Source organism: Acinonyx jubatus, chromosome D1, assembly GCF_027475565.1.
Source record: "Acinonyx jubatus isolate Ajub_Pintada_27869175 chromosome D1, VMU_Ajub_asm_v1.0, whole genome shotgun sequence".
Taxonomy (NCBI): domain Eukaryota; kingdom Metazoa; phylum Chordata; class Mammalia; order Carnivora; family Felidae; genus Acinonyx; species Acinonyx jubatus.
In genome coordinates, this window is record NC_069390.1 from 13,638,273 (window position 1) to 13,661,043 (window position 22,771).

A 22,771-nucleotide genomic window follows, 5' to 3' on the forward strand; every position below is an offset into this window, starting at 1 on the left:
TGTCTATTGGGTTTACCAGTGTATGTCCAGCATCTGGTACATTCTAGATTATTATAAAGGCATTTTTGAAAAAAAAAGAACGAAAAAAAAAGGAAAGACAAAAATGAATGAACAAATGAGTGAATGAATGATTGTCAGTTCTTCTGGCTGCTATAACTGCGCCTGCCTCTGGGACTCTTTCTTACCCTATGTATCTGCCTTAAGTCACTGCTTTTGATCTGTTCATGGCTGCAAGTCAGTTAGCCAAACACGCTAACTTAGTGCATAAATAAATTTAGAGTAAGTAGGCACAGGGTGGGAGATGAGGAGCTCTCAATGAGTAGACCTGGTAACTTTAACTTGTCTGGATCTTTTTCATTCATATGACTTCTCTGAAACAGTTTTTATTACAGAAGTGAATTCTAGATAAATGTAGCATGACTGTACATTAGTAGAACAATTAATACTGGATGTTATTTGTGGATTGGCTCTCGCATGTAGATATGGTCTTAAATTCTTTATACACATCATTTAATTTAATCTGCAAAAAATCACTTCTCCCATTTTTTTTACCTAATGAAACTATCCAAGACCCCACAATATGGAGGTGGTGAGGCTGGTAGAATTGGCCATTAGTGTGATCCATGACTGGTTTTGTTGGTGTGTGCAGTCTTCGTTCTTTGGGTGTCCAGGTGTCTAAGCAGGAGAAGGTTGTCTCAGAGTGATACAGAAGAATGTATCTGCCAATCTGTTCCTGCCATTACTTTTAGGTTAGCACAGGAAGCTATGCCCTTCCTTGAGTTTTACTTAAGTTCTACGTCATGCTGCTCTGTTGTTGGGTGTGGAGCAAGGACATAATTAGATCTTTTTAAAAAGGTAGGGCATGAGGAAGTCTTTGAAGAATGATTAGGTTTTGAACAGATTATAAACCAACCAAAGAGCATATTCTTGGAGAAAATTCAAGTATATCTGCTTAACTTAAAAGAGTCATTGAGTTTGGAAATCTTAACCTCATCAAGAGAATATGGCCTCCAAAAGTAGAAGAAAAGATTTCCATTTGTAGTACAACTCAGATACTCAAGATATGATTCCAGATCAAGACTTTTCTTTGCTTTCCTATTTATGTCTTAAATTTCCAACACTTAGATATAGGACATTTGATGTTTGTCTTCAAGTGGATGCTTCTGTAAAAAGGGGGTGGTTTGAAAAATGGATATGATAAAAACAAACTTCACTGTGACTGAATTTGTGTTCCTGGGCCTCTCATCTCAGCCAAAGATGCAGCTCATTCTTTTTATTATGTTCTTGTTTTTCTATTTATTAACAGTAGTGGGGAATATTACAATTATCACTGTTATTCAGATAGAACCTCGTCTCCAAACCCCCATGTACTTCTTCCTCACTAATTTATCCTTTCTAGATATCTGCTATACATCCACCAATGTCCCACAAATGCTGTCCAACATGGTGGGGAAAAAGACCATCCCATTCTCTAGCTGTGCTACTCAGATGTACTTCTCCCTCTCCTTTGGAATGATTGAATGTGTTCTCCTTGGGGTCATGGCTTATGACAGATATGTAGCCATTTGTCACCCTCTTCATTATACTGTCATTATGAACCAAAGTGTCTGTGTCCAATTGGCAACCATTTCTTGGTCCATTAGCTTCCTGAGCTCCATGGTTATCAATGTCCTCACCTTGAGTTTGCCCTACTGTGGGCCCAATGTCCTGAATCACTTTTTCTGTGAGGTCCCTTCTGTCCTGAGGTTGGCTTGCACTGACACCTCATTTACTGAGCTGGTTGTTTTCATCTTCAGTATTATCATCGTCTTCATTCCTTTTCTCCTGATTGTTGTTTCCTATGCCCGAATCCTTCTATCAGTCCTCAGGATACGGTCAGCCTCTGGAAGGCACAAGGCACTGTCCACCTGTGCCTCCCATCTGACAGTGGTGGTCTTGTTCTATGGAACTGCCATCTTCATGTACATGAGACCCCAGTCGAAGTCCTCCAGGGCTGGGGGCAAGATCATTGCAGTGTTCTACACTGTGATCACACCTATGCTCAACCCCTTGATCTATAGCTTAAGGAACCAAGATGTGAAAGGAGCTTTAAGGAGAGCTATTGCAAAACAGAAGACAGGAGGGGTCTTAATGGGACATAAAGTTAACTGTTAATCTAAGATGGCTGACTTCTGGATATGAAGTAAGACAATAAATAAGACCTTGAACCGTCAATGTTTGTCCTGCCATTCATAAAGAACACATAAAGCCAGCTGCAAACTCAGCAGGAACACATATTCTCCAAGGGCAAATTGCAGCTTTAATGTGCCAAAGTAACTTCTTTCATTGGGTGATTATTTGCTTACTCATTATGAAATTTTAGTTCTCTAAAATCATAGACTATCTGAAATTAATTGCTTGACGTTATAACAGTAAGATGAAACATCTTATTACTGCTGGAGGATCTAAAGCATATTCATATAGAGAAAAATCCTGAATTTTTAACTCAGGTGGAGAAATTCAGATAAGGGATTTTGGACACAACATTTCACATCTGTGTTAATTTGGTAGTGAACAAGGAAACAAGACTTTGCATCTACTTTGTGGTTTAGACCAATTTTGACTCCTTTACATACATACAGGCTTGCTTTGTAACAAATATATCAAAATATTGCTTCATTTAAAGTTCATGAGGCAGCCAGATCATGCAGGGCTGAGATGACTAATAAGGAGTAATGATTTATTCTTAGTAAAATGTGACACACACACACACACACACACACATTTGTGGAAATAAATGTTTCCTGTATTTTGAAGCTCTAAAAAGAATTGTTTTTTAAAATAATTATTCTTTGAATTAAGAAATAGAATATAATTTAGCATTATTATGCTTAATAACCGTATATATGGCCTTTGATTAACATGCCGTTAAATTAGCTACTCTATTTCAAAAATTTCCTCACTTATTTTTTTTACAATTTAGAAGAAAATAAAAGTGTAATTCCACTCTCAGATATTCAACAACTAAAATGCAACCATTTCGTCTACCTAGATATGAAGGTCATATAAAATCAGTAAATGAAGCATTCTTGATGGACTGGTTTAACATTGATTCAAAAAATAAAAGGCAAAATCAGTAACCAACTAGTCAAATTCATTACAAGCAGGGTGCTTTTTTTGTGTTATATGTGCCTTAATTTATAACTTTATATGTTTGCTTGAGACATGAATAAGGATTAGAAACATCTACTTCTAATCAACTTTCTTCTGAACAAAAGTAAAATTCGAAATTCTCTCAAATATTACCAAATAAGAAATGTAACAACATACTTGGTTGGCTATTTATGAGTTAGAAACAATATTAAATTCGTTTTGATAAAGGAACACGAAATGCCCAAAGGTACATCAAATGGAAAGCTTATTTTTTGCTTCACAAAAATTACCCATCCATTTTACTCTTCGGCTCCATAAATGAGTGGCAAAGTTAAAAACGCAGGAAACATTTGCAAAACCATTCTCACAAAGGAACACATAGCTGAAACATGTAAACAAATGGAAGTGAGTATTTTTGTGTAGTTTTCCTAAAATTGTTTTTAGACCAATTGTTTAGATCTAATCAACGTGTTCTGGTTAGTTTGTTTTGATCAGTAGCTTGGAGTTGGGCGGACAAAGGGTGGTAAACAGTTCACACAGCCCACGCCTAATTTAGTTCCCATCCAGACCTTTTCAAGACAACTTTCTTCCTTTCCTATGTTTGCTTCTTTTGACAGAAAAGGAAACTGTAACACTTAAAGACATTTAACTGATAATTCTATGTACAATAGGTTACCTCATTGCTAGAACAAACAACAATTTATTTTAAGATTAACGCAAATAGGGGCGCCTGGATGGCTCAGTAGGTTAAACACCTGACTTGGGCTCAGGTCGTGATCTCACGGCTCATGAATTCGACCCCCGTGTGGGGCTCTGTGCCGACAGCTCAGAGTCTGGATCCTGCTTCCGATTCTGTCTCATCTCTCTCTGCCCCTCCCCTGCTTGTGCTGGCTCTCTCTCAAAAACAAATAAACGTTTAAAAAATTAAAAAAAAAGAGTAACACAAATAATCATGAACCCAATTATTGGTCCTTCACAACATCAAATGTCCCATTGAATTACTTCCTCCCTACATTTGTTTGGCATGATGGTAACATGATGACAGCATAGCTAAGAAACATACTAACTAGCACTTTGTTCATATGTAAATAAAATTAAAGCCTAGAGTAAACAAAATAATCAGAGAATGTACTGTTATCATGAGCTACAGTCTCTCAGTACTTGGTTAATCAGTGCTTAAGGTACTATTGTGTATTATAAGGGACTACACTTGGAACGAGAATAATGAAATTACAATCGCACAGTTTTAATTTAGCTACGTTAATACGAACAAGCTATTCCATGGCTGTGAGCCTCATTTCCTTCATTTACCAAATGAGGTTGTTGTGGGATTGGATCATCTTTAAGTATCCATCAATCACGTCTTATAGCTAGCTACCTCTTTCTCTCTGGAATAGATGTATTCTAAATTTATCATCAAATTTATGTATAATAAACCTATCAGAATCTGTACTGCGATGACATTATATTTGCATTTTTTGGATTTGGTTGATTTGTTTTAAGGATAATAATGTAATGTTGAAAGACTTAAGGTCATCATGGTAAAACAGAGGATATAATAAACCCTGTTGTCCTACGTCATGTTATCAGCTTTCTTAATGAGTATCTTTTCTCTTAAAGTGAAAAACATTAATTTAGTGTTCTGGTTGGTAAAGGGCTGGAAGGGAAACACTGGAAGGGAAGAAAGTCACAGTGAACCTGATTATTCCTCCTTAATACCATTCTCTCAGTGTCATCCGAAAGCTAAACTATTTCTTTGACACCATTTCCTATTTTGCCTCTTTCCTTTGCTTATTCGTGATACAGCGACTCCTCCGGCCCATCTGACCTCGTGAAGATTCAGCTCACTGGGGTCGTAGGCAAATGTGAGTCTTTCAACAAATGCTTCATAATACAATCCTGTCTACATCCCAACTAATCAATCTCACCAACTCATCAGACTGCATGTAACCAAAAACCAGAGCTTTATACCGGTTCTCTGCTTCTAATTATGCCTGTCACTTTCTACAGAGCTGTACGCTTCTCTATTTTATAAAACCCTGGACTAAGAATAAAAAAAAAAAAATTCCAATCTCAGCCACTACTTACTAGCTAGGAGCATATCGGCATTCCATTTAAACGTTTATAACTCCAGTTTCATCATCTTAAAATATGAGGTCAGTAAAGTAGTCCTGTGAATTTCAAGATCTTATAGATAGTTTCAGTAGGTTTCCTGAGACCCAGAGTTGGGGCTCAGTTTTGGCATTTCTCTAGTCCGGGAGGGCGTGGTCATTCATTTGTTCAGTGAGCATGTGTTACTTACTTATTACCTTCCAGTGTTTGAGGACAAAAAATGAGACTACCTTAAAGTTTCACAGGCTCCCTAGGAAGCCTTTATATTAAAGGACTATGTACACAGTACCACACTAGCACGGAGGAAAGCTATCATTTATTAAGCCCCAAAGTGCTTAAATACCCTACTTAGATTTTTCTTATATTTTAATATCTGAACAAGGGCATTTTTAAGAGTGAGAAGTAACCGTATTGATACTTACTCCAAGATAAAAACAAAACTGCCTTGTGCCAGAGGGACAACTGGCCACAGGAACGCTATTCTTTTGTTCGTTCGTTCGTTTGTTTGTTTTTTGAAATATTTTTAAATTGAAATCTAAGTCGGTTAACATATAGGGTAATAATGATTTCCGGGAAGAATTTAGTGATTCAGCTCTTACGTATTACAGCCAGTGCTCATCCCAACAAGTGCCCTCCTTAATGCCCATCACCCGTAACACTATCCTTCTTAATTCTCACTGCAACCCGATACATTATTGGCACCATTTTGCAGATGAGGAAAAAGTGAGTCCAGGAAAAACCTACAGAAGTGATGATTGATTTGTGACATAAAACAGTGTTTTCTAGGTGGGCTAGTGGCCTTGGAAGCATTGGACTGGTTTTAGTGAAAGTATACAAGGGGGGAAATTGTCTTCAAACTGAGGACACTGAAGAGAAGGGTCTTGTCAAAACTCACATACCCTGTTAGCAGCAGAGCCTAGGTCTACAGCTCTTATTCTCGGGCTTTGCATCGCTCTTGATTTGGTTATTGGTGGCGGCAGTTTCAGAGAGATAATATAGTAACTGGATGTATGATGCACTCCTCATTGGCAGATGCCTGTCTTATATTTGTGTCCTCCAGAACCTGGCATACATCTAGCACTTACAAGTTTTTGCTGAATATATGAAGGGATGGATCCCAGGCTGAGTTAAGTCATCCCTTATACCAGTCCCATTCCCTATATGTTTAACTACATTTTCTCTGACTTGTCTTCAGAGTAGAGAAGCTTGCAACATTTGGACCTGCAATTCCTCATGACCTTGAAAAAAATATGCTTTGGTGCAATTGGCTCTTTATTTCCCCTTTCAAGTTTCGTCTCCCTTTCCAAGCAACATGTGAGACAATTTTAAATAAAAAACAAAGACATCTTGCTCAGCACGCTTTTAAAAAATATTAATTTATATTTCCTTCATATCAGAGCGTTAAAGGTTACAGATAACCCTACAGAATTCAAGATTGATGCAGCGAGTGGATGATAGCTTGAGTGGAGTCTGTTGGAATGGCATTTGCATTTTCTATCTACTGTCGCCACCCTTTTACTACTGCCATTTACCTGTGGTAATAACAACTTTCCATGTTTTGTCACTACTGAGGTTTCCTTCCAGTTAGTTTTTTGAAAGCAGCTTTCACGTCCTTGTTCCGTAAACTGTAGATCAAGGGATTCAGCATGGGGATGATAATAGTGTAGAACACAGAGGCCCACTTGTCTTGGTCCAGGGAGTAGCTGGATGTTGGCCTCAGGTACATAAACATGACTGTGCCATAAAAAAGGGTGACGCCAGTGAGGTGAGACCCACAGGTGGAGAAAGCCTTATGGCGGCCTTCAGCTGAGCGCATTCTGATGATTGCTACGAGGACGAAGGCATAAGAGATGAAGATGATGAGGATGGTGCTGAATTCAATGAAGCCACACAGACTAAAGAGCAAGATCTCGCTGATGTAAGTGTCTGAGCAAGAGAGGGCTAAGAGAGGTGGGATTTCACAGAAGAAGTGGTTGATAATATTGGAACCACAGTAACTCAGACTGAAGGTGAGGGAAGTGTGGGCTACTAAACTCACCAAGCCAGCCAGGTAAGAGCCCAGCATGAGAGCCACACAAACTCTCTTGGACATGAGAGTGCTATAGTGGAGGGGTCGACAGATGGCCACGAAACGGTCGTAGGCCATGGCGGCCAGGACATAGCACTCGGCATCCACGAAACCTACGAAGAAAGCAAACTGGGTGGCACAGCTGGAGAAGGAGATAACTTTGTGCTTTGTTAAGAAGTCAGCCAGCATCCTGGGGGCGATGGCTGAAGAGTATCCCAGGTCAACGAAAGAGAGGTTACACAGGAAAAAGTACATGGGGGTGTGAAGCTGAGTGTCTGTTATGATCAAGATAATCATACCAATGTTCCCCACGACATTGACCAGGTAGATCAGGAGGAAGACCACAAAAAAGATGGTCTGCAGCTGAGGGTCTTGAGTGATGCCCATAAAGATAAACTCAGTCACCATTGAGTGGTTTTCTTTATCCATCTTTTATATTTTATGTGTGCCTGGATTTGCTTTACTGTTTGAAGTGATTTTTAGAAATCTTCCCAGTAATCAGGTTCTATGACCCATAGGGTAACTCAAATGACTTTAATGAAAGTGATGGATATGTGCTCTCTCCAGGTACCCAGTGAAAATAGAAGATGGAAAATTCTGCTTCTCCAAAGACCTTGGTGTTCTGAGGTCATTTATCACATGCTACCAAATGTTTGACCTAATCTGTTCAGTTATCTGCGTTATTAATTAGTAAAGAAGAAAAGTCTTGAACGTCCCTTCCTTCTTCCTAAAACAAAGCAAATATGGACACAGATAATGAATAAACATTAACACTCATTACAAATAGGCACAAAAACAGACTGAACAACTGAGGGATCTCAAAGTATAACATATCACACACACATACACACAGACACACACACACACACATACACAGAGAGAGAGAGAGAGAGAGTAAAATACTTGGAGCAGAAGGTTAGCAATATTAAAAAAAAGCAGTGGATAATATTTTTTAAAAAGCCAGGAGTTACTGAGTGTTAACTATATGCCAGAACGTTGAGTGTTTCCACACATTACAAAAGTTCATTCTCACAACAGCTCTGTGAAGTAGGTACCTCTGTCATCTCTATCTTATACCTGAAAAGAATGAGGCTATATATTAAGGAACTTCAGCAAAGTCAGCAGCCAGTAAGTAGCAGAGCTGGGTCTGTCTGACTCTGGGGTTCACTTCACTTTATTGTGAACATGTGATATAATGTGATATGATGAAGTCACATCTCTTTATTTTTGCACCTGCATTTCTTTTTCCTGCCTTGCATACCATGCACAGACACAGAATTAGTCCTTTAGTCTCCCTAATATTTAGAAGCATCCAGAGATTTGGCATGGGAGTAATCAGGATGAAAACACAGCTGTGTCTTTGGACAGTTCTATTGACTAATGAACGGGTTGTTGCATAGCTCAGTTCAGAGTTAAGATTCAAGGATCCTTCACTAAGGGGGAATGGAGAAAACATTATCCAACTCTGTGGTCAGAAAGCTGCACGTATGAACTTTTTGTGCATGTATGTAGTTGGATTTATATCTGACCCGTTGAAGAATTCTGAGAAGGAAGTGAGCAAAACCATACCAATCCAAACCAAATCAAGCCAAAACATGAGGTAATTTAGAAATAAGTAGGATTCTCTACTAAATGTGAGAGAGAAGTCAGAGTGTATTGACTTTAGTCAATAGTTGGTTGGTTTACTGCTTAAGAAAGACAAGAGCAGAATAGTATAATGTCTTTCATTGGAACATGGAAATTCAGAACAGGTTATCTTAAATCCTAGGGTGGTGGAAGTAATGCCTCCACCTTTCAGTTTCTGCATAGAATATAATCAGGCACAATAAAGAAGGGGTCTAATAATGAATAATCAATACCATATATTTTCCTAAAAGTGTACAGTTTATAAAGTACTTTTTGATTCATTCTTAATATGTTGTTGAATGTGTGCATTGTTTCACACATTAAACCAATTAGGAAACAAAATGAAAAGATAAATCTTGAAGAAATTATTTGAAAAATATATTTTCACAAAGAATTTCTTTTTCCTAAGAAGTCACCTGGGTGGCTCAGTCAGTTAAGCATCCAAATCTTGATTTTGGCTCAGGTCAGCATCTTATGGTTCCTGAGATGGAGCCCCACGTTGGACTCTATGTTGACAGCCCGGAACCTGCTTGGGATTCTCTCTCTCTCTTTCTCTCTCTCTCTGCACCCCCCCCCCCAACTCATGCATGTGCTCTCTCTCTTTCTCTCAAAATAAATAAATAAACTTAAAAACAAACTTGTTCCCATAATATAAAAGGAAACTTAAAATTCACTAATGAGAAAACAAACAACCCAAAAGTAATGGGCCAAACACTTGAATAGACACTTCACCAAGCAAGATACATGGTGGGCAAATAAATGCATGGAACATGCTCAAATCACTTGTATTAAGGATACACAAATTAAAACCACAATAAGATATTTCTACATATCTATTAGAATGGTTAAAATTTAAGAAGATGAACCATATGAAGTGTAAACAAGAAAGTAGAGGAACTGGAAATTTCATTACTGTTAGTAGGAAGGTAAAATAGTACAACAACAACAAAAAATAGTACAACCACTTTGGAAAACACTATGGCAGTACAAAATTAAATATACACATATCTATTGTATGATCCAGCCATCCTCCCCCTGCAAAACAAAAGAAAACAAAACCAAAAAACATGTGGGAGCAACCCAAAGCCCCATCCATAAGTAATAAGAAATAAGGATAAGCACATTTTAGTATGTCCATAAGAGAACACTACTCAACAATTAAAAGAAACAAACTATTGATACATTAAACATGATGGATGAATCTCAAAAGAACTAGGGTGAGAGAACATACTTGATAAAAGAATATACCTTATATGATTCCACTTCTAAAAGTCTAGAGACTGCCAGCTAATCGATAATGACAGCCAATCAATGGTTGCCTGGGTACAGGTGTGCGTGGGGAGATACAAGAGGGAAGGATTACCAAGGGGCATAAGGAAACGTTTTGGCGTGACAGATTAGTTGACTATGTTGATTACGATGATGTTTCATGGCATATATACATATACTAAAACATTAAAATTTCGGCTTTAAATATATTCAATTCATCGTATGCCAGCTATCGCTCAATAAAGCTGTTAAAAAAAAGGTACTTGTCCTTACCTCAATTATACTCATTCTCATTACCTGCGGATGTGTATGTCACTTCGCAGGTTCTGTTAATGAGGAAACAAAAACAGGCAGAAGGGACCTGCAGTCACACAGTGAGTTAGGTGCAGAACTGGCAATTGAGTCTAGGACTGCCAATTTCATACACAGTGCCATGTTCATTTTTTCCCTCTCTGCTTCACACTGGAAGGTGAAAATAACCCATCCGGAAAAGAATATAAGAGGTCTCTGAGTGCTCCCATTTCTCAGTGTATTCTTTTACTTTGGCAAAAGGGAAAATATTCCTATTATTGATACTGGGATGACTCATTCAGTCTAACCTCATAATTTTAGAGAGGAAACAGATGCAAATCAAGCTTGAAAGTGCAGGACGTTACCAGGAGTTACAGGGGTGAGGGATGCCCGCTCAGAACACAGCACATGGGGCAGGGCTGGCTGATCTTCAGTTGGGCATGTGGAGACCAATTCATTTCACTCACTTGAAGAATGGGATTAGAAAATCATTCTGTGCTCCCTTACGGAGTCAAGGTTCCAGTTAAAAGAGAAGTGTATGGGAAGGGGTTTCACCAATCATAAAGTGCTCTGCCTGTTCTTGCTTATAGTGGACAGACAAGTCCAGCCTTTGCTACCTGCATTTTTTTTTAAATTTCTAACACATTACGTATCTTTTTTAGAGTCTCAGTTTTTCATTTATTGATGAGATTAATGCCATATTAATATCTTATTAATGCTAACTTTCTGCAAGAAAAACACATCAGTTAGAGTGTATGTATATTCTATTATCTATCCATCATCTATCAATTCTCTCTCTCTCTATCATCTATATCATCTATCTATCTATCTATCTATCTATCTATCATCTATCATCCATCTACCTACCTACCTACTTACCTATCTATCACCTATCTAGTGCTAAGATCACTATCTGTCATATGCTACACACAATGCATTTGGCAATTATGTCAGTGTTAATTAAGTTAATTGTGTAAGAGGATTTAATTCAGTAGATGATTTTGTGCTCACAACTCCCAGAAAAAGAGTTCCAATCCTTATCCACACAGGTGATGTACCATGGACTGCTTTAACTTTTAGTGAAGGAGTGATTTTTCCACAACACTTCCATTAAGTGCTAAACCAAGCAGAGACAGATGAGGCTATAAAATTCAAAATCAGAGTAAAGATCAAAGAAAACCATAATGGTTTTCTTTGATCTTTACTCTGATTTTGAATTTTATATATTCATACATACATATATATATATATATATATACACATATGTATATATGTATACTCTCATGAGAATACGTGAGACTATATATATACCAGTCTCTCTCTCTCTCTCTCTCTCTCTCTATATATATATATATATATAGCCTACGTGAGACTGGTATATATATAGTCTCATGTAGTCTCATGTAGCTAAACTTCAACTGATCTGACTCTTGAAGAAATGGTGGAATATTGAATAAATACGAATATTCCATAGTTAAACTCCATTAACAAAAAAGACCAGCAAAAGTATTGTCTTATGCAAGCTAATACAGGTCAAATATATTTTAGATTTCTACGTATCATCTCCTTTTGCATGTTCACATGAAAAGAATTCTAGAATAAGAGTCTGGGATCCTGGTTGTTATCCTGTTTTTTCCACTAATTAGGTGTTCAAACTTGATGAATTGTTGCATTAGATGCAGCTTCCTTATCTGTGAAAGGAATAGGGTGAAGAATCCAAACTCTACATGACTTTTCTACTCTAGTATTTTCTGAGTGCGTACTTATTGTGAAGTATCTAAAAGCCAAAGCCATAGTTTATGTCTACTTTTGAACATTTAAAATGGCATGGCCCCAATGCCAAGTAAAGCCATGCTCAGAGGAGCACGGGCAGGGTCATGCCCCATCCCTAATGGTCATGTCTTTTGGCCATCTGTCCCCATACTGACCTGTGCCCTGATTTGTTTTCTACCAGTTGGGGATAATGTCTCCTCTTCATTTGATGGGTACAATGAGCAAATATTCTGAAAAGAATCCAAAGGTGGTGACTCACGCTGGCAGCGGTCCCTGAACTTCTAGCTCAGCCACCTTTGCTCCTGTGTGCAGGAGGTTTTATCAAGTTTCAGAGTCACATACTATCCTCAGAGGAAAAGAGCTGACATGATTTCTGCACTCACAGGAGACTGGAAGGTCTGAGGAACGTCACCCCTAAGGAATTTCACTCCTTCCTCTTTCCATCGTAATGATAAAAAGAAGGAAACACAAGGGACTTCTTTTCTGCCACTCCAGTGTGGTGACTGATTCAAGCAGAAATGCATGCACTATTTTTCCAGCCCAAAGCTGCCTACTGGGTATGATTTTGATGCTAACTTAGGTCTGTTTGTTGATGCCTAGAAGTCTTTTCACAGAGGATGATAGAGCTTCCGTGTGATATGGATGGGCCATCTTTAAACTGGACATGAAGACAGTCTGGCATAAGGGTGGCATACAAGTACATAAGATGCATATGAGAGTTCACACACAAATTGTTTCAGTTTCCCATTTATATAAAGAAAAAGAAAATGAACAGTTATAAGATTCTCACTGCCTACCTGATATTTTCAAAAAATCTGCTTTATTTGGAAATGCTATTTGACTTGAGATAAAGTTTCATCCTAAAAGAAGAGATTCAAGAATAACATTTTTAAAAGAATTAAAAAAACCCTTTGTAATATCTTTTTCCATTTTTTGACTTTCAGCCCATATATGTCCTTAAACCTGAAGTGAGGTCTTATAGCCAGGAGATGGTGGATGTTGTGTGTGTGTGTGTGTGTGTGTGTGTGTGTGTGTGTGGTTTGTTTTTGTTGTTTTTGTTGTTGTTATTGTTGTTTTATCCAGCTTTGTACCTGTATTCTTAAATCTCATTTTATGATTAAAATTTAATTCCTAATAACATTGACATGTTCACTTTTTTATAAGATTTATTGATAAGTCAAAGCTTGATTTGAAATAAATATTCTCTCATTTCTCCAACTCATAATAATCCATTATATGGATGTAACATTGCTTATTTAAAGTATCCTGTTGAAGGACATTTGAATTGGTTCTGATCTTTTACTATTAGAAGAAAAAAAATGCAGCAATCAATATCCTTGGGCATATCCAGTTGTCTCAATAACGTTTCTTTTCTTTTCTTTTCTTTTCTTTTCTTTTCTTTTGCTTCATTTCATTTTGTCTTATTTTATTTTATTTTTGAAATGTTTATTTATTTATTTTGAAAGTGAAAGAGCACAAGCAGGGAAGAGGGCCAGAGGGAGAGAGAGAGAGACATAGAGAGAATCCCAAGCAGACCCCATGATCAGTGTGGAGGCTGATGTGGGGTTAGATCTCACAGTTGTGAGATCATGACCTAAGCTGGAATCAGAACTCTGTCACTCAACTGACGGAGCCACCCAGGTGCCCCAACATTTATTTTAAAAATTATCTTTTCCCAATTTTTTGAATTGAATTTTCATTTCATAGAGTCTATATTTGTATTTTTCTGTTCTATTCCCTTGTTTCTTCACCATTCTATACAAATCATTCTTCAATAATTCCTTTTTAAATTATACACTCCCTTATATATTTTACAACAGCAAATCTAGTCCCACCTCCACTTGTTTTCTTTTGTTTTTTTTTTCCCAGGTTTTTTATCCCAGAGATAAAGTTTTATCTCTCTCTGTTTTTTTTTTTTTTTAATTGATAATATGATAGTAGGAGTAGAAGTAGTAGTTTTTGTGTATGGTGTGGTAGAATGTGGCTACATCTAACACTGTCCTAATAAAGATTTAGTTAAAATGAAATGAGCCTCCAAAGCTTAACAAGAGAATTCTTCTTGGTTTTGCCAGATGATATAAGATCTATTTAGATGAAACTTTTGGTGGCTTGTGAGTAGTATGTAGGTATCCTCTGGAACAATGGATATATATATTCTCTCAGACCCCAATGACATATTTTTATAGCAAGTAGCTTATGTTGCCCCCTCTATGTTCCTGAAATGACATTCATAAATAATTTACCTACACACATAATTTAAAGAGGAGAAATAAAAAGAAGAGAATTTTCAATTTACAATAAAAAATTTAGCATTTATTTCACCATGTATTTATTTATGTATTGAGTATCTTATACCTGAAATAAACTTGAATACCCTGGGACATGGAGAGTTCTTTGTTGTTAGGGACTGTTTTGCACTTTGCAGGCTTTTAGCATTTTTGCCCCTTACCTACTAGATTCTATCCCCTTCATGTGACAACCATAAATTCCCATAATGTCCCCAGAGGAAAAACACCACCTCCATTGAGACCTTCTTGATTCCAAGCATCTGATATTAAATAATAATTCTCAATTAAGGGGTGATATAGTTTACTACATTAGACATCTAGCTTTCCACTCTTCCCCTAATAACTGATGCATTCTTTCTTTTGGCAAACAACACCACCAAGACTACTGTGCTGGTCAGAGTTCCCCAGAGAAGCAGACCCAATAGGAGATGGATATGTAAATCTAGATAAAAGGAGATTTAGTGTAGGAATAGGCTCATGTGGATATGAAGGCTGAGAAGTCCCACAATCTGTTGTCTGCAAGCTGAAGAACCAGGAAAGCCAGTGGCGTAATTCAGTCTGAGGCCCAAAGCTTGAAAATGGTATGGGGGTGTGGGGTAAGCTGAAGGTTCTGGTCTGAGTTTGAAAGCCTGAGATTCAGGAGTGCTGATGTTCCAGCAGGAGAAGATGGATGTCTCAGCTCAAGCAGAGAGGACAAACTCCCTCCTCCTCTGCATTTTTGTTCTGTTCAGGCCCTCAAAGGATCAGATGATGCCCACCCACAATGGCGAGAGTGATCTTCCTTACTCACTCTACTGATTCCCATGCTAATCTCTTCCCAAGACCCCCCCACAGACACATCCAGAAATAATGTTTTATCAGCTTTGGGCATCCCTTAGCTCTGTCAAGTTGGCTCGTCAAATTAGCCATCAGAAGTACCATATGCGTTATTCCCGATTAGTCGATCTTGTCCAGAAGACATCAAATAGGTCAATCGTCATTATTGTAGTTTATATGTTATTTACATTTATCACAGAAGGATATTTTTCACAAACTCTTTGCTACTTTTGGTCTGCGATGACACAAAATGGTTAGCAATGCTCATTCTGGAGTAATAAAAAAACATGTTTGAGTCCCAGTTCTGGTGTGTATTAACTATTTGGACAAGTCACTTCTCAAGGCCCCAGTTTACTCATCTGTGATGGGGGTGCTTAATAGAAATAAAAAAATGCATATGTTTAGCAGGACCCTTGGCAAATAATACACACTCAGTTAATATTAGTTGCTATTATTGCTTGGCTCTACTGTCTTCTGATTATGACCCAGGAGATGACCAGCTGGTTCATAATCCATATTAATATGTAAGCTCCTTTAAAGGGGAGGTCACATCTTTACAGGTTAGTATGGTCTCTGTTAGTTGATCAATAAATGTTTGTTGCCTGCTTACTAGGCTTTAGAGTCCCATGGTTCTTCATAAAAAGTTCATTGCAACCTTATCAATGGGTATCTTTTATGGCACCAACTTCACATTCCAGTATCCAGTGTTAGAATAATCTGAGTGCTCCATGGAGATCACTTTGCAGCCTAATTTCTGATGGTCCCCATCATGGTGGAAGAGAGATAGAGCATCATCTGGTACCTCCTTGAATGACAGTCAAGTGAGGATTAGAAATGAGTTCTGTTCTTATTCTGAAGCTCTTTGAGATTTCCTGCTCCATAGTTACCTCTGTGTGTTTCCTCCAATCAGCCCCTCACCATGATCCAGCTAGCATAAATTCTTGTAAGTACACAAAGTCCTTCCAGAAGGCAGAGGTAGAGCTAACCTACTATTTTGTGGATTCTTTCAATGCTCCTAAGGGTATCAGACCACAAGCTGTAGGGGGAGACAGAAGAAGAATGTTTAGTGGGGGTTAGAAATGCAGAACTGGAAATTCATTCTCCACTAGGCTTAGGTATCCCTAGGGCAAAGGAAAGAACTGTGAAGAGAACCTATGATTTCCTTAGATTCAGAGGGAAAAACAAGTAGATTAACATGAGATGACACGACACAAGGGATGCAGTCCCCAGAGACTGAAGAACAAGAAATATATCCTATTGAAAATAATTCAGAATGCTTACTCCAGTATTAGCCAGAGACTCTACAATTGGAAATAATTGCAAACAATATTACAGCCTCGGTGCAGCAATATATTTTATATTTTAAAATGTATTTTACCTTGATATAACAAATTGCAGTACTTGTTGTTAAGGGAAAGTAGGAAAGAATGCAAAGTAACTCTCTTTTGACAGGGAAGGTTATAAAGGGCTTTTTTCTTATCTCTGTAATGAATGATGCCGAAAGTCTATTCTAACTGTGCCTACTGCTTAACCTGGGAGCATTGATGAATATCTTCTCTGAGAAGGTTTGATGTGTGTTTATTTTTTTGTTTTTGTTTTTGTTTTGTTTTGTTTTTGGAGAATTTAATCATTAGAAACAAGTAAAAGGACCAAATAGAAGTCAAGCAGTCCACAAAGGTCAGGAAAAGATACAAAGGGTTCTGCCTGTTTAACTTACTGACCTGAAGAAAAATCCACAACTTTGTACATTTCCCCAATTAACCATATACCCAAATCTCCAGGAGCACTGAGAAGCTAAGAAGGTATGCTAAATTAATTCTCTGTTCAAATGGTATTTTGCTAATCAATAAAGCAAATTAATGAATGTAAATTCTAAGAAAGACAATTTTTAGCAACTATATTTTTGGCAATTATATTTTCTCTTCAGGAGATACACAGACTTTTTTTCTATATGTAACTAAACATATTCTAGCATATTACTGAAGCTCTGATAATTACAATATCAATTCCTCTGTGTATTAATGCTCACATCTGTTATTGAGGAGGTCATTCTCAATGATCTCAAACATTAGGAGAATGAGAGTTGCATTAGCTGGGTATAAATTAGACTCCATTGGTTTAAATCTGTGACTCTGGGAGAGTCACAGATCTTTTGCACCTCCCATTTCTCATGTAAACTGAAGATTATAATACTGCCTTCCTCATAGGGTTTAAATAAAATATTTCAGGAAAAATACTTAACACAGTGCCTGTAAAGCATAGGGAATGCTCAACACATTTTAGTATTTTAGTACTTTGCTCGTCATTACCTTTCTTTGTGTCTCTGCTATGTGCATGCACACACAATGTCTATAACATTTTATTTACTTATTTTTACTGTTTCTGATATAATAATCCTCTCAGGGAAATTTTTTGATTGCGATAAGAGAAAAAGATCCATTCCTCCTTTTTTTAAAATTTTTTTTAACGTTTATTTATTTTTGAGACAGAGAGAGACAGAGCATGAACGGGGGAGGGTCAGAGAGAGAGAGGAAGACACAGAACCTGAAACAGGCTCCAGGCTCTGAGCTGTCAGCACAGAGCCCGATGCGGGTTCGAACTCAAGGACTGCGAGATCACGACCTGAGCCAAAGTCGGACGCTCAACCGACTGAGCCACCCAGGCGCCCCCCATTCCTCCTTTTTAATTCCTTCTGGAGATGCTATTCTTTGAAGTTTAAATAGTAAGAGTATTTCAAGGAAGAGGACCAGGGCTAGACATCTGTACCATGAAATAGGGAGGGGGCAACGCAGTGTTGAGAAACAGCAAGTAATTTGGCATCAACCCAGGGTCATTCTAAGCTCCAAATTCACCACCAGTTAGCTGAGTTCATTACCTCATCCAACAAAAGATAATCTTATTAACACTCTTAGGGTAATATCTGCTTATCTCCACTGATTTGTAGTGATGCAAGGATAAGATAATGGGTACAATCACAGTTAGAAACTATTACAATACTGTGACAGACAATGCCAGGTTTATCATTGAACCCCTATTCCTATTCCAATGGAAACTAGCTGGAGCAGAGCATGGATAGGCACTTCTGAGTGTCGCACTATCTGTGAGAATGGGACCAGCTCCTGTGCTCTCTTCTCCCCAACTGTGCTCAAGAGATCCATTATCTCCAGTGTTAGCAGAGATACTGGGTTACTTTCGCCCCATGTTTTAATTTTAGACAGTATCAAATAACTTCCTGCTGTGAGTGAGAAATGATTTAACACTTTGAACTATGATTTTACAGCCAGCCCAGCACAGTTTTATCTATTGTTTAATACTCTGAGGTCATGGAAGGGGTAGAGGATTGGACTGGGAGTGGGGAAGAATTCCACTGGAGCTGTTTGTTACGTAAACTTTTACTTGGAATCTCCAGGCTGGGTTTTCTTTTTCCTTCTCTTTTCCCTTTCTCCCTTTCTTTCTTTCTTTCTTTCTTTCTTTCTTTCTTTCTTTCTTTCTTTCTCTTTCCTCCTTTCTTTCTCCCCTCCTTCCTCCCTTCCTTCTTTTCTTTCTTTCTTTCTTTCTTTCTTTCTTTCTTTCTTTCTTTCTTTCTCCTCCTTTCTTTCTCTTTCCTCCTTTCTTTCTCCCCTCCTTCCTCCCTCCCTTTCTTTCTTTCTTTCTTTCTTTCTTTCTTCTCCTTTCTTTCTCCTCCTTTCTTTCTCCCCTCCTTCCTCCCTTCCTTCTTTCCTTCCTTCCTTCCTTTCCTTCTTCTTTCTTTCTCTTTCTTTCTTTCTTTCTTTCTTTCTTTCTTTCTTTCTTTCTTTCTTTCTCTTTCCTTCTTTCTTTCTCCCTTCCTTCCTCTCTTTCTTTCTTTCTTTCTTTCTTTCTCCTCTTTTCTTTCTCCCCTCCTTCCTCCCTTCCTTCTTTTCTTCCTTCCTTTCCTCCTTCCTTTCCTTTTTCCTTCCTTCTTACCTTCTTTATTTCTTTTGCCCTGTATTTGGCTTTTTTACACTTTTCCAGGAGCGAATCTTATTTCCAGTTCAATTATCTGGCAGTGTATGATTCCCTCAATACAACACTGTAGCTGGAACATTCCATGTGTTGCTGCTTCTCATGCTTTCCAGTTCTGGTGTGATCCTGGGAATCTGAATGTTAGGTAGAGGGTCTCACTGCTGTGGCTTGCTCTATTACTTTCATCTGGGATGTCTATTAATTCTTGCAGTCTGATTCTCTAAATATTGGAGGGAATTATTCAAAGTTCTCAGTACTTAGAAAATACTTTTTTTTCCCCTCTGTAGATACTGATACTGGAAAATTCCAGTAGGTTTGCAAACATGCTAGTTGCATGGGGATTTCCTCTTTTTTCCCCCTTAGCTATCAATTTTTAAAGTTTCTCCCATCCCCAGGAGATTCAACTCTTTTCTTTTTATTTGGTACTTTTAACTAATTTTACTAGCTTTCACTGTTTTTAATTCATTCCATTAATACTGAGAAGTAGGAAGTGGTCTGAGTTCATTTTGCCATCTTTCTCCAGAAGTTGTGTCCAGAGACTATGTGTTAATATATCAATTAATTTATTTATCATAAATAATGAAAAGAGATACATCTTAAGGTTAAGTTCGTATAATTATCCAATAAACAGTTAATGCTAGACGTGAGCTAGGTTAACGTATATATTAAGTCACTCATCTCAAGGTCATTAGTTAGTAGGCAGTACACCTAGAACTTAGCAGAGTCTTTTGATGTCTTTTGACCTGACATCAAGTCCAACACATTTTTGGAATTTCTGTATATACATGTCAATAAAAAGATGTTTATGGCTCTTTCATGTTTATATCTGACCAAACGCCATGCTTCATCTTCTTGCAGCTGAAATGAGAAGATATATGAAAGAGGTCCAAGGACGAAATCAAACAGAAGTGACAGAATTTATCCTCTTAGGACTCTCAGACAACTCAGATCTACAGAGTGTCCTCTTTGGATTGTTTCTGTTAATCTATATGGCAACCATGGTGGGTAATTTAGGGATGATGGTGTTAATTAAGATGGATCCTTGTCTCCACACGCCAATGTACCTCTTTCTCAGCAGCCTCTCTTTTGTTGATGCCTCTTACTCTTCTTCTGTCACTCCTAAGATGCTGGTGAACCTTGTGGCTGAGAACAAAGCCATATCTTTTAATGGATGCGCTGCCCAGTTCTACTTCTTTGGCTCCTTTTTGGGGACTGAATGCTTTCTGTTGGCTATGATGGCATATGATCGCTATGCAGCCATTTGGAACCCTCTGCTGTACTCAGTTCTCATGTCTGGGAGAATTTGTTTCTTGCTAGTAGCTATGTCTTTCCTAGCAGGCTTTGGGAATGCAGCCATACACACAGGAATGACTTTCAGATTGTCCTTTTGTGGCTCTAACAGGATCAACCACTTCTACTGTGACACCCCACCCCTGCTCAAGCTGTCTTGCTCTGACACTCGCATCAATGGCATTGTGATCATGGTTTTCTCCAGTTTTAATGTCATCACTTGTGTTATGGTTGTTCTCATTTCTTACCTGTGTATCCTCATTGCCATCTTGAGGATTCCCTCTTTAGAGGGCAGGCACAAAGCCTTCTCCACCTGTGCCTCCCACCTCATGGCTGTCACCATATTTTTTGGGACAATTCTCTTCATGTACTTGCGCCCTACATCTAGCTATTCAATGGAACAGGACAAGATTGTCTCTGTCTTTTATACAGTAGTGATTCCTATGTTAAACCCCTCATCTACAGTTTGAAAAATAAGGATGTGAAAGGGGCCCTAAAGAAGATCTTACAGAAACACATACTGTAAAGCCATGTTATATATCATCCTGTTATACAGAAGAAAATACGTTTTCACATTAATTTTATTGTCTGGTTGCTTAAGCTTTGTGTGTTTGTGTATATTAAAGTTGATTGTTTAAAATGGGGGTATACTTCTAAATCTTCTGGTTTTTTAAATGTGTATTCATGGGCCTATAGGATGAATAAACACAGTGGGGGGAGGTTGGTGCTTGGTAAAGTATCAAAATACTTAGATTTGGCTGACTTGGGCTTACGATCCAATGTCAATATTTAGCTTTTCTTGATCTGATATCTATAATATGGGTACAACTGCAATAACAGAGTAGTATTTTCCTGATTTTGTAAATTAACTGGAACATTTTGAGGGTAATGATTCAACGTACTTTAACTTTTAACGTTCACTTCTCCCAGAGTTTCGTATAGTTTTCAATAAATGTGTATTGAAAGTAAATTACCTATCTTTTGTTCATGGTAGTGGGGCAGGGCACTGTCAATGTAGGAACAATGGGGGAACTGCCTTCTTCCATGAGATGGCATGTCAAAGGAGGCCGATGATTTGGAATCAGGTAAATGTCTACTCCCTATTTCTCTCCATCTCACTATCCCTTCGAGACCTTGAGGGAGCATACCAGTACTTCTCATGCTCCAAGTAAGATCACCTCACTCCCCACCCCCCAAATTGGTTAGAGACCACAAAGAATGTGTTAATTCACCATGTCCACTCTGAATAGTTCCATCCCCCTATAACTTCCACTTTCAAGTGTTAATCAACGTTTCTCTCAAAGATATTCAAAACTGTATCATGCTTGGTATCCTCCTTCCTGTTCCCTTTTATTCTGACTCATATGCTATAATATCTGTCCTTCCGTTGCTTCTTATTCACCAACCTGAGACGAGTTGCCCTTGATCAATATTCATCGCTACTCTCAGTGCCCAGCTGAAATTCCATGGTCCCTCAAACAACAACTCATCCTCAATCACCCTCAATTCCATACTCTACTTTCTCTCCATTCTGCACATCTGACTAAATCCCAACTTAGTGAAACTAAATTGTTTCTTTGTTCTGTCCTCCCTTGAAGCTGCTTAGTACAATTAGAGAACACCTCTCAGCATGCCATTCTCTGCTGCCGATCTTGTGTCATACTTCTTTCTTCAAAACAAAAACATTTAGACAAGATCATCCCCATCTTGCCGTCTCTAATCTTTTTACATATACTCTTATTCCCACTTGTCAAATGGATATTGTATCCCTTGCTTGTCCCTAAACCCAGTTCTGGCACACATTTGGAGCTTTCCGTAAATTTTACTTCAAAACACTCTACTGGAATGTTCTCATTTGTTTGTAAGCATCTTCTAGTATCACCCTTCTTAATAATTTCTTTGGCTGAAAGTCTTATCCAGTCACCAACTTGTTTCTCTGCTCTCTTTACAATGAATGTTTTCAAAATAACCACCTGTACCCCTCGTCTCTACTTTCTCAAATCCCACTGCATGTTCCACTTGTATTTCTGTACTGCCTCTCCATTGAACCCAGTCTTGTCAAGGACACATAAGAGCTTCACATTACTGTCTCTAAACATTGTTCTTCTGTCTTATGTTTACT

General features: G+C 38.0%; 3 protein-coding genes across 4 annotated transcripts; 2 read left to right on the top strand and 1 right to left on the bottom strand.

The window, feature by feature from the left end:
- Positions 1 to 1,188: 1,188 nt before the first annotated feature.
- Positions 1,189 to 2,154, top strand: LOC106986163 (olfactory receptor 2G3-like). Its single transcript, XM_015084344.1, has one exon. The coding sequence runs from the start codon at positions 1,189 to 1,191 to the stop codon at positions 2,152 to 2,154; it is 966 nt and encodes a 321-aa protein (XP_014939830.1).
- A 4,654-nt stretch (positions 2,155 to 6,808) lies between these two features.
- On the bottom strand, positions 6,809 to 14,707 carry LOC106986259 (olfactory receptor 1019). Of its 2 annotated transcripts, XM_053203162.1 has the most exons (2): positions 14,680 to 14,707; positions 6,809 to 7,731 (listed from the first exon to the last, which is right to left on the bottom strand). In XM_053203162.1, the coding sequence occupies exons 1-2, from the start codon at positions 14,705 to 14,707 to the stop codon at positions 6,809 to 6,811; spliced, it is 951 nt and encodes a 316-aa protein (XP_053059137.1). The 2 variants fall into 2 exon arrangements, with proteins under 2 accessions (XP_053059137.1, XP_014939917.1); XM_015084431.2 differs by lacking the exon at positions 14,680 to 14,707 and having other exon boundaries at positions 6,809 to 7,788.
- Positions 14,708 to 20,222: 5,515 nt separating this feature from the next.
- LOC106986269 (olfactory receptor 5AP2) lies at positions 20,223 to 21,119 on the top strand. Its single transcript, XM_015084438.2, has one exon. The coding sequence runs from the start codon at positions 20,223 to 20,225 to the stop codon at positions 21,117 to 21,119; it is 897 nt and encodes a 298-aa protein (XP_014939924.2).
- The last annotated feature ends 1,652 nt before the right edge of the window (positions 21,120 to 22,771 follow it).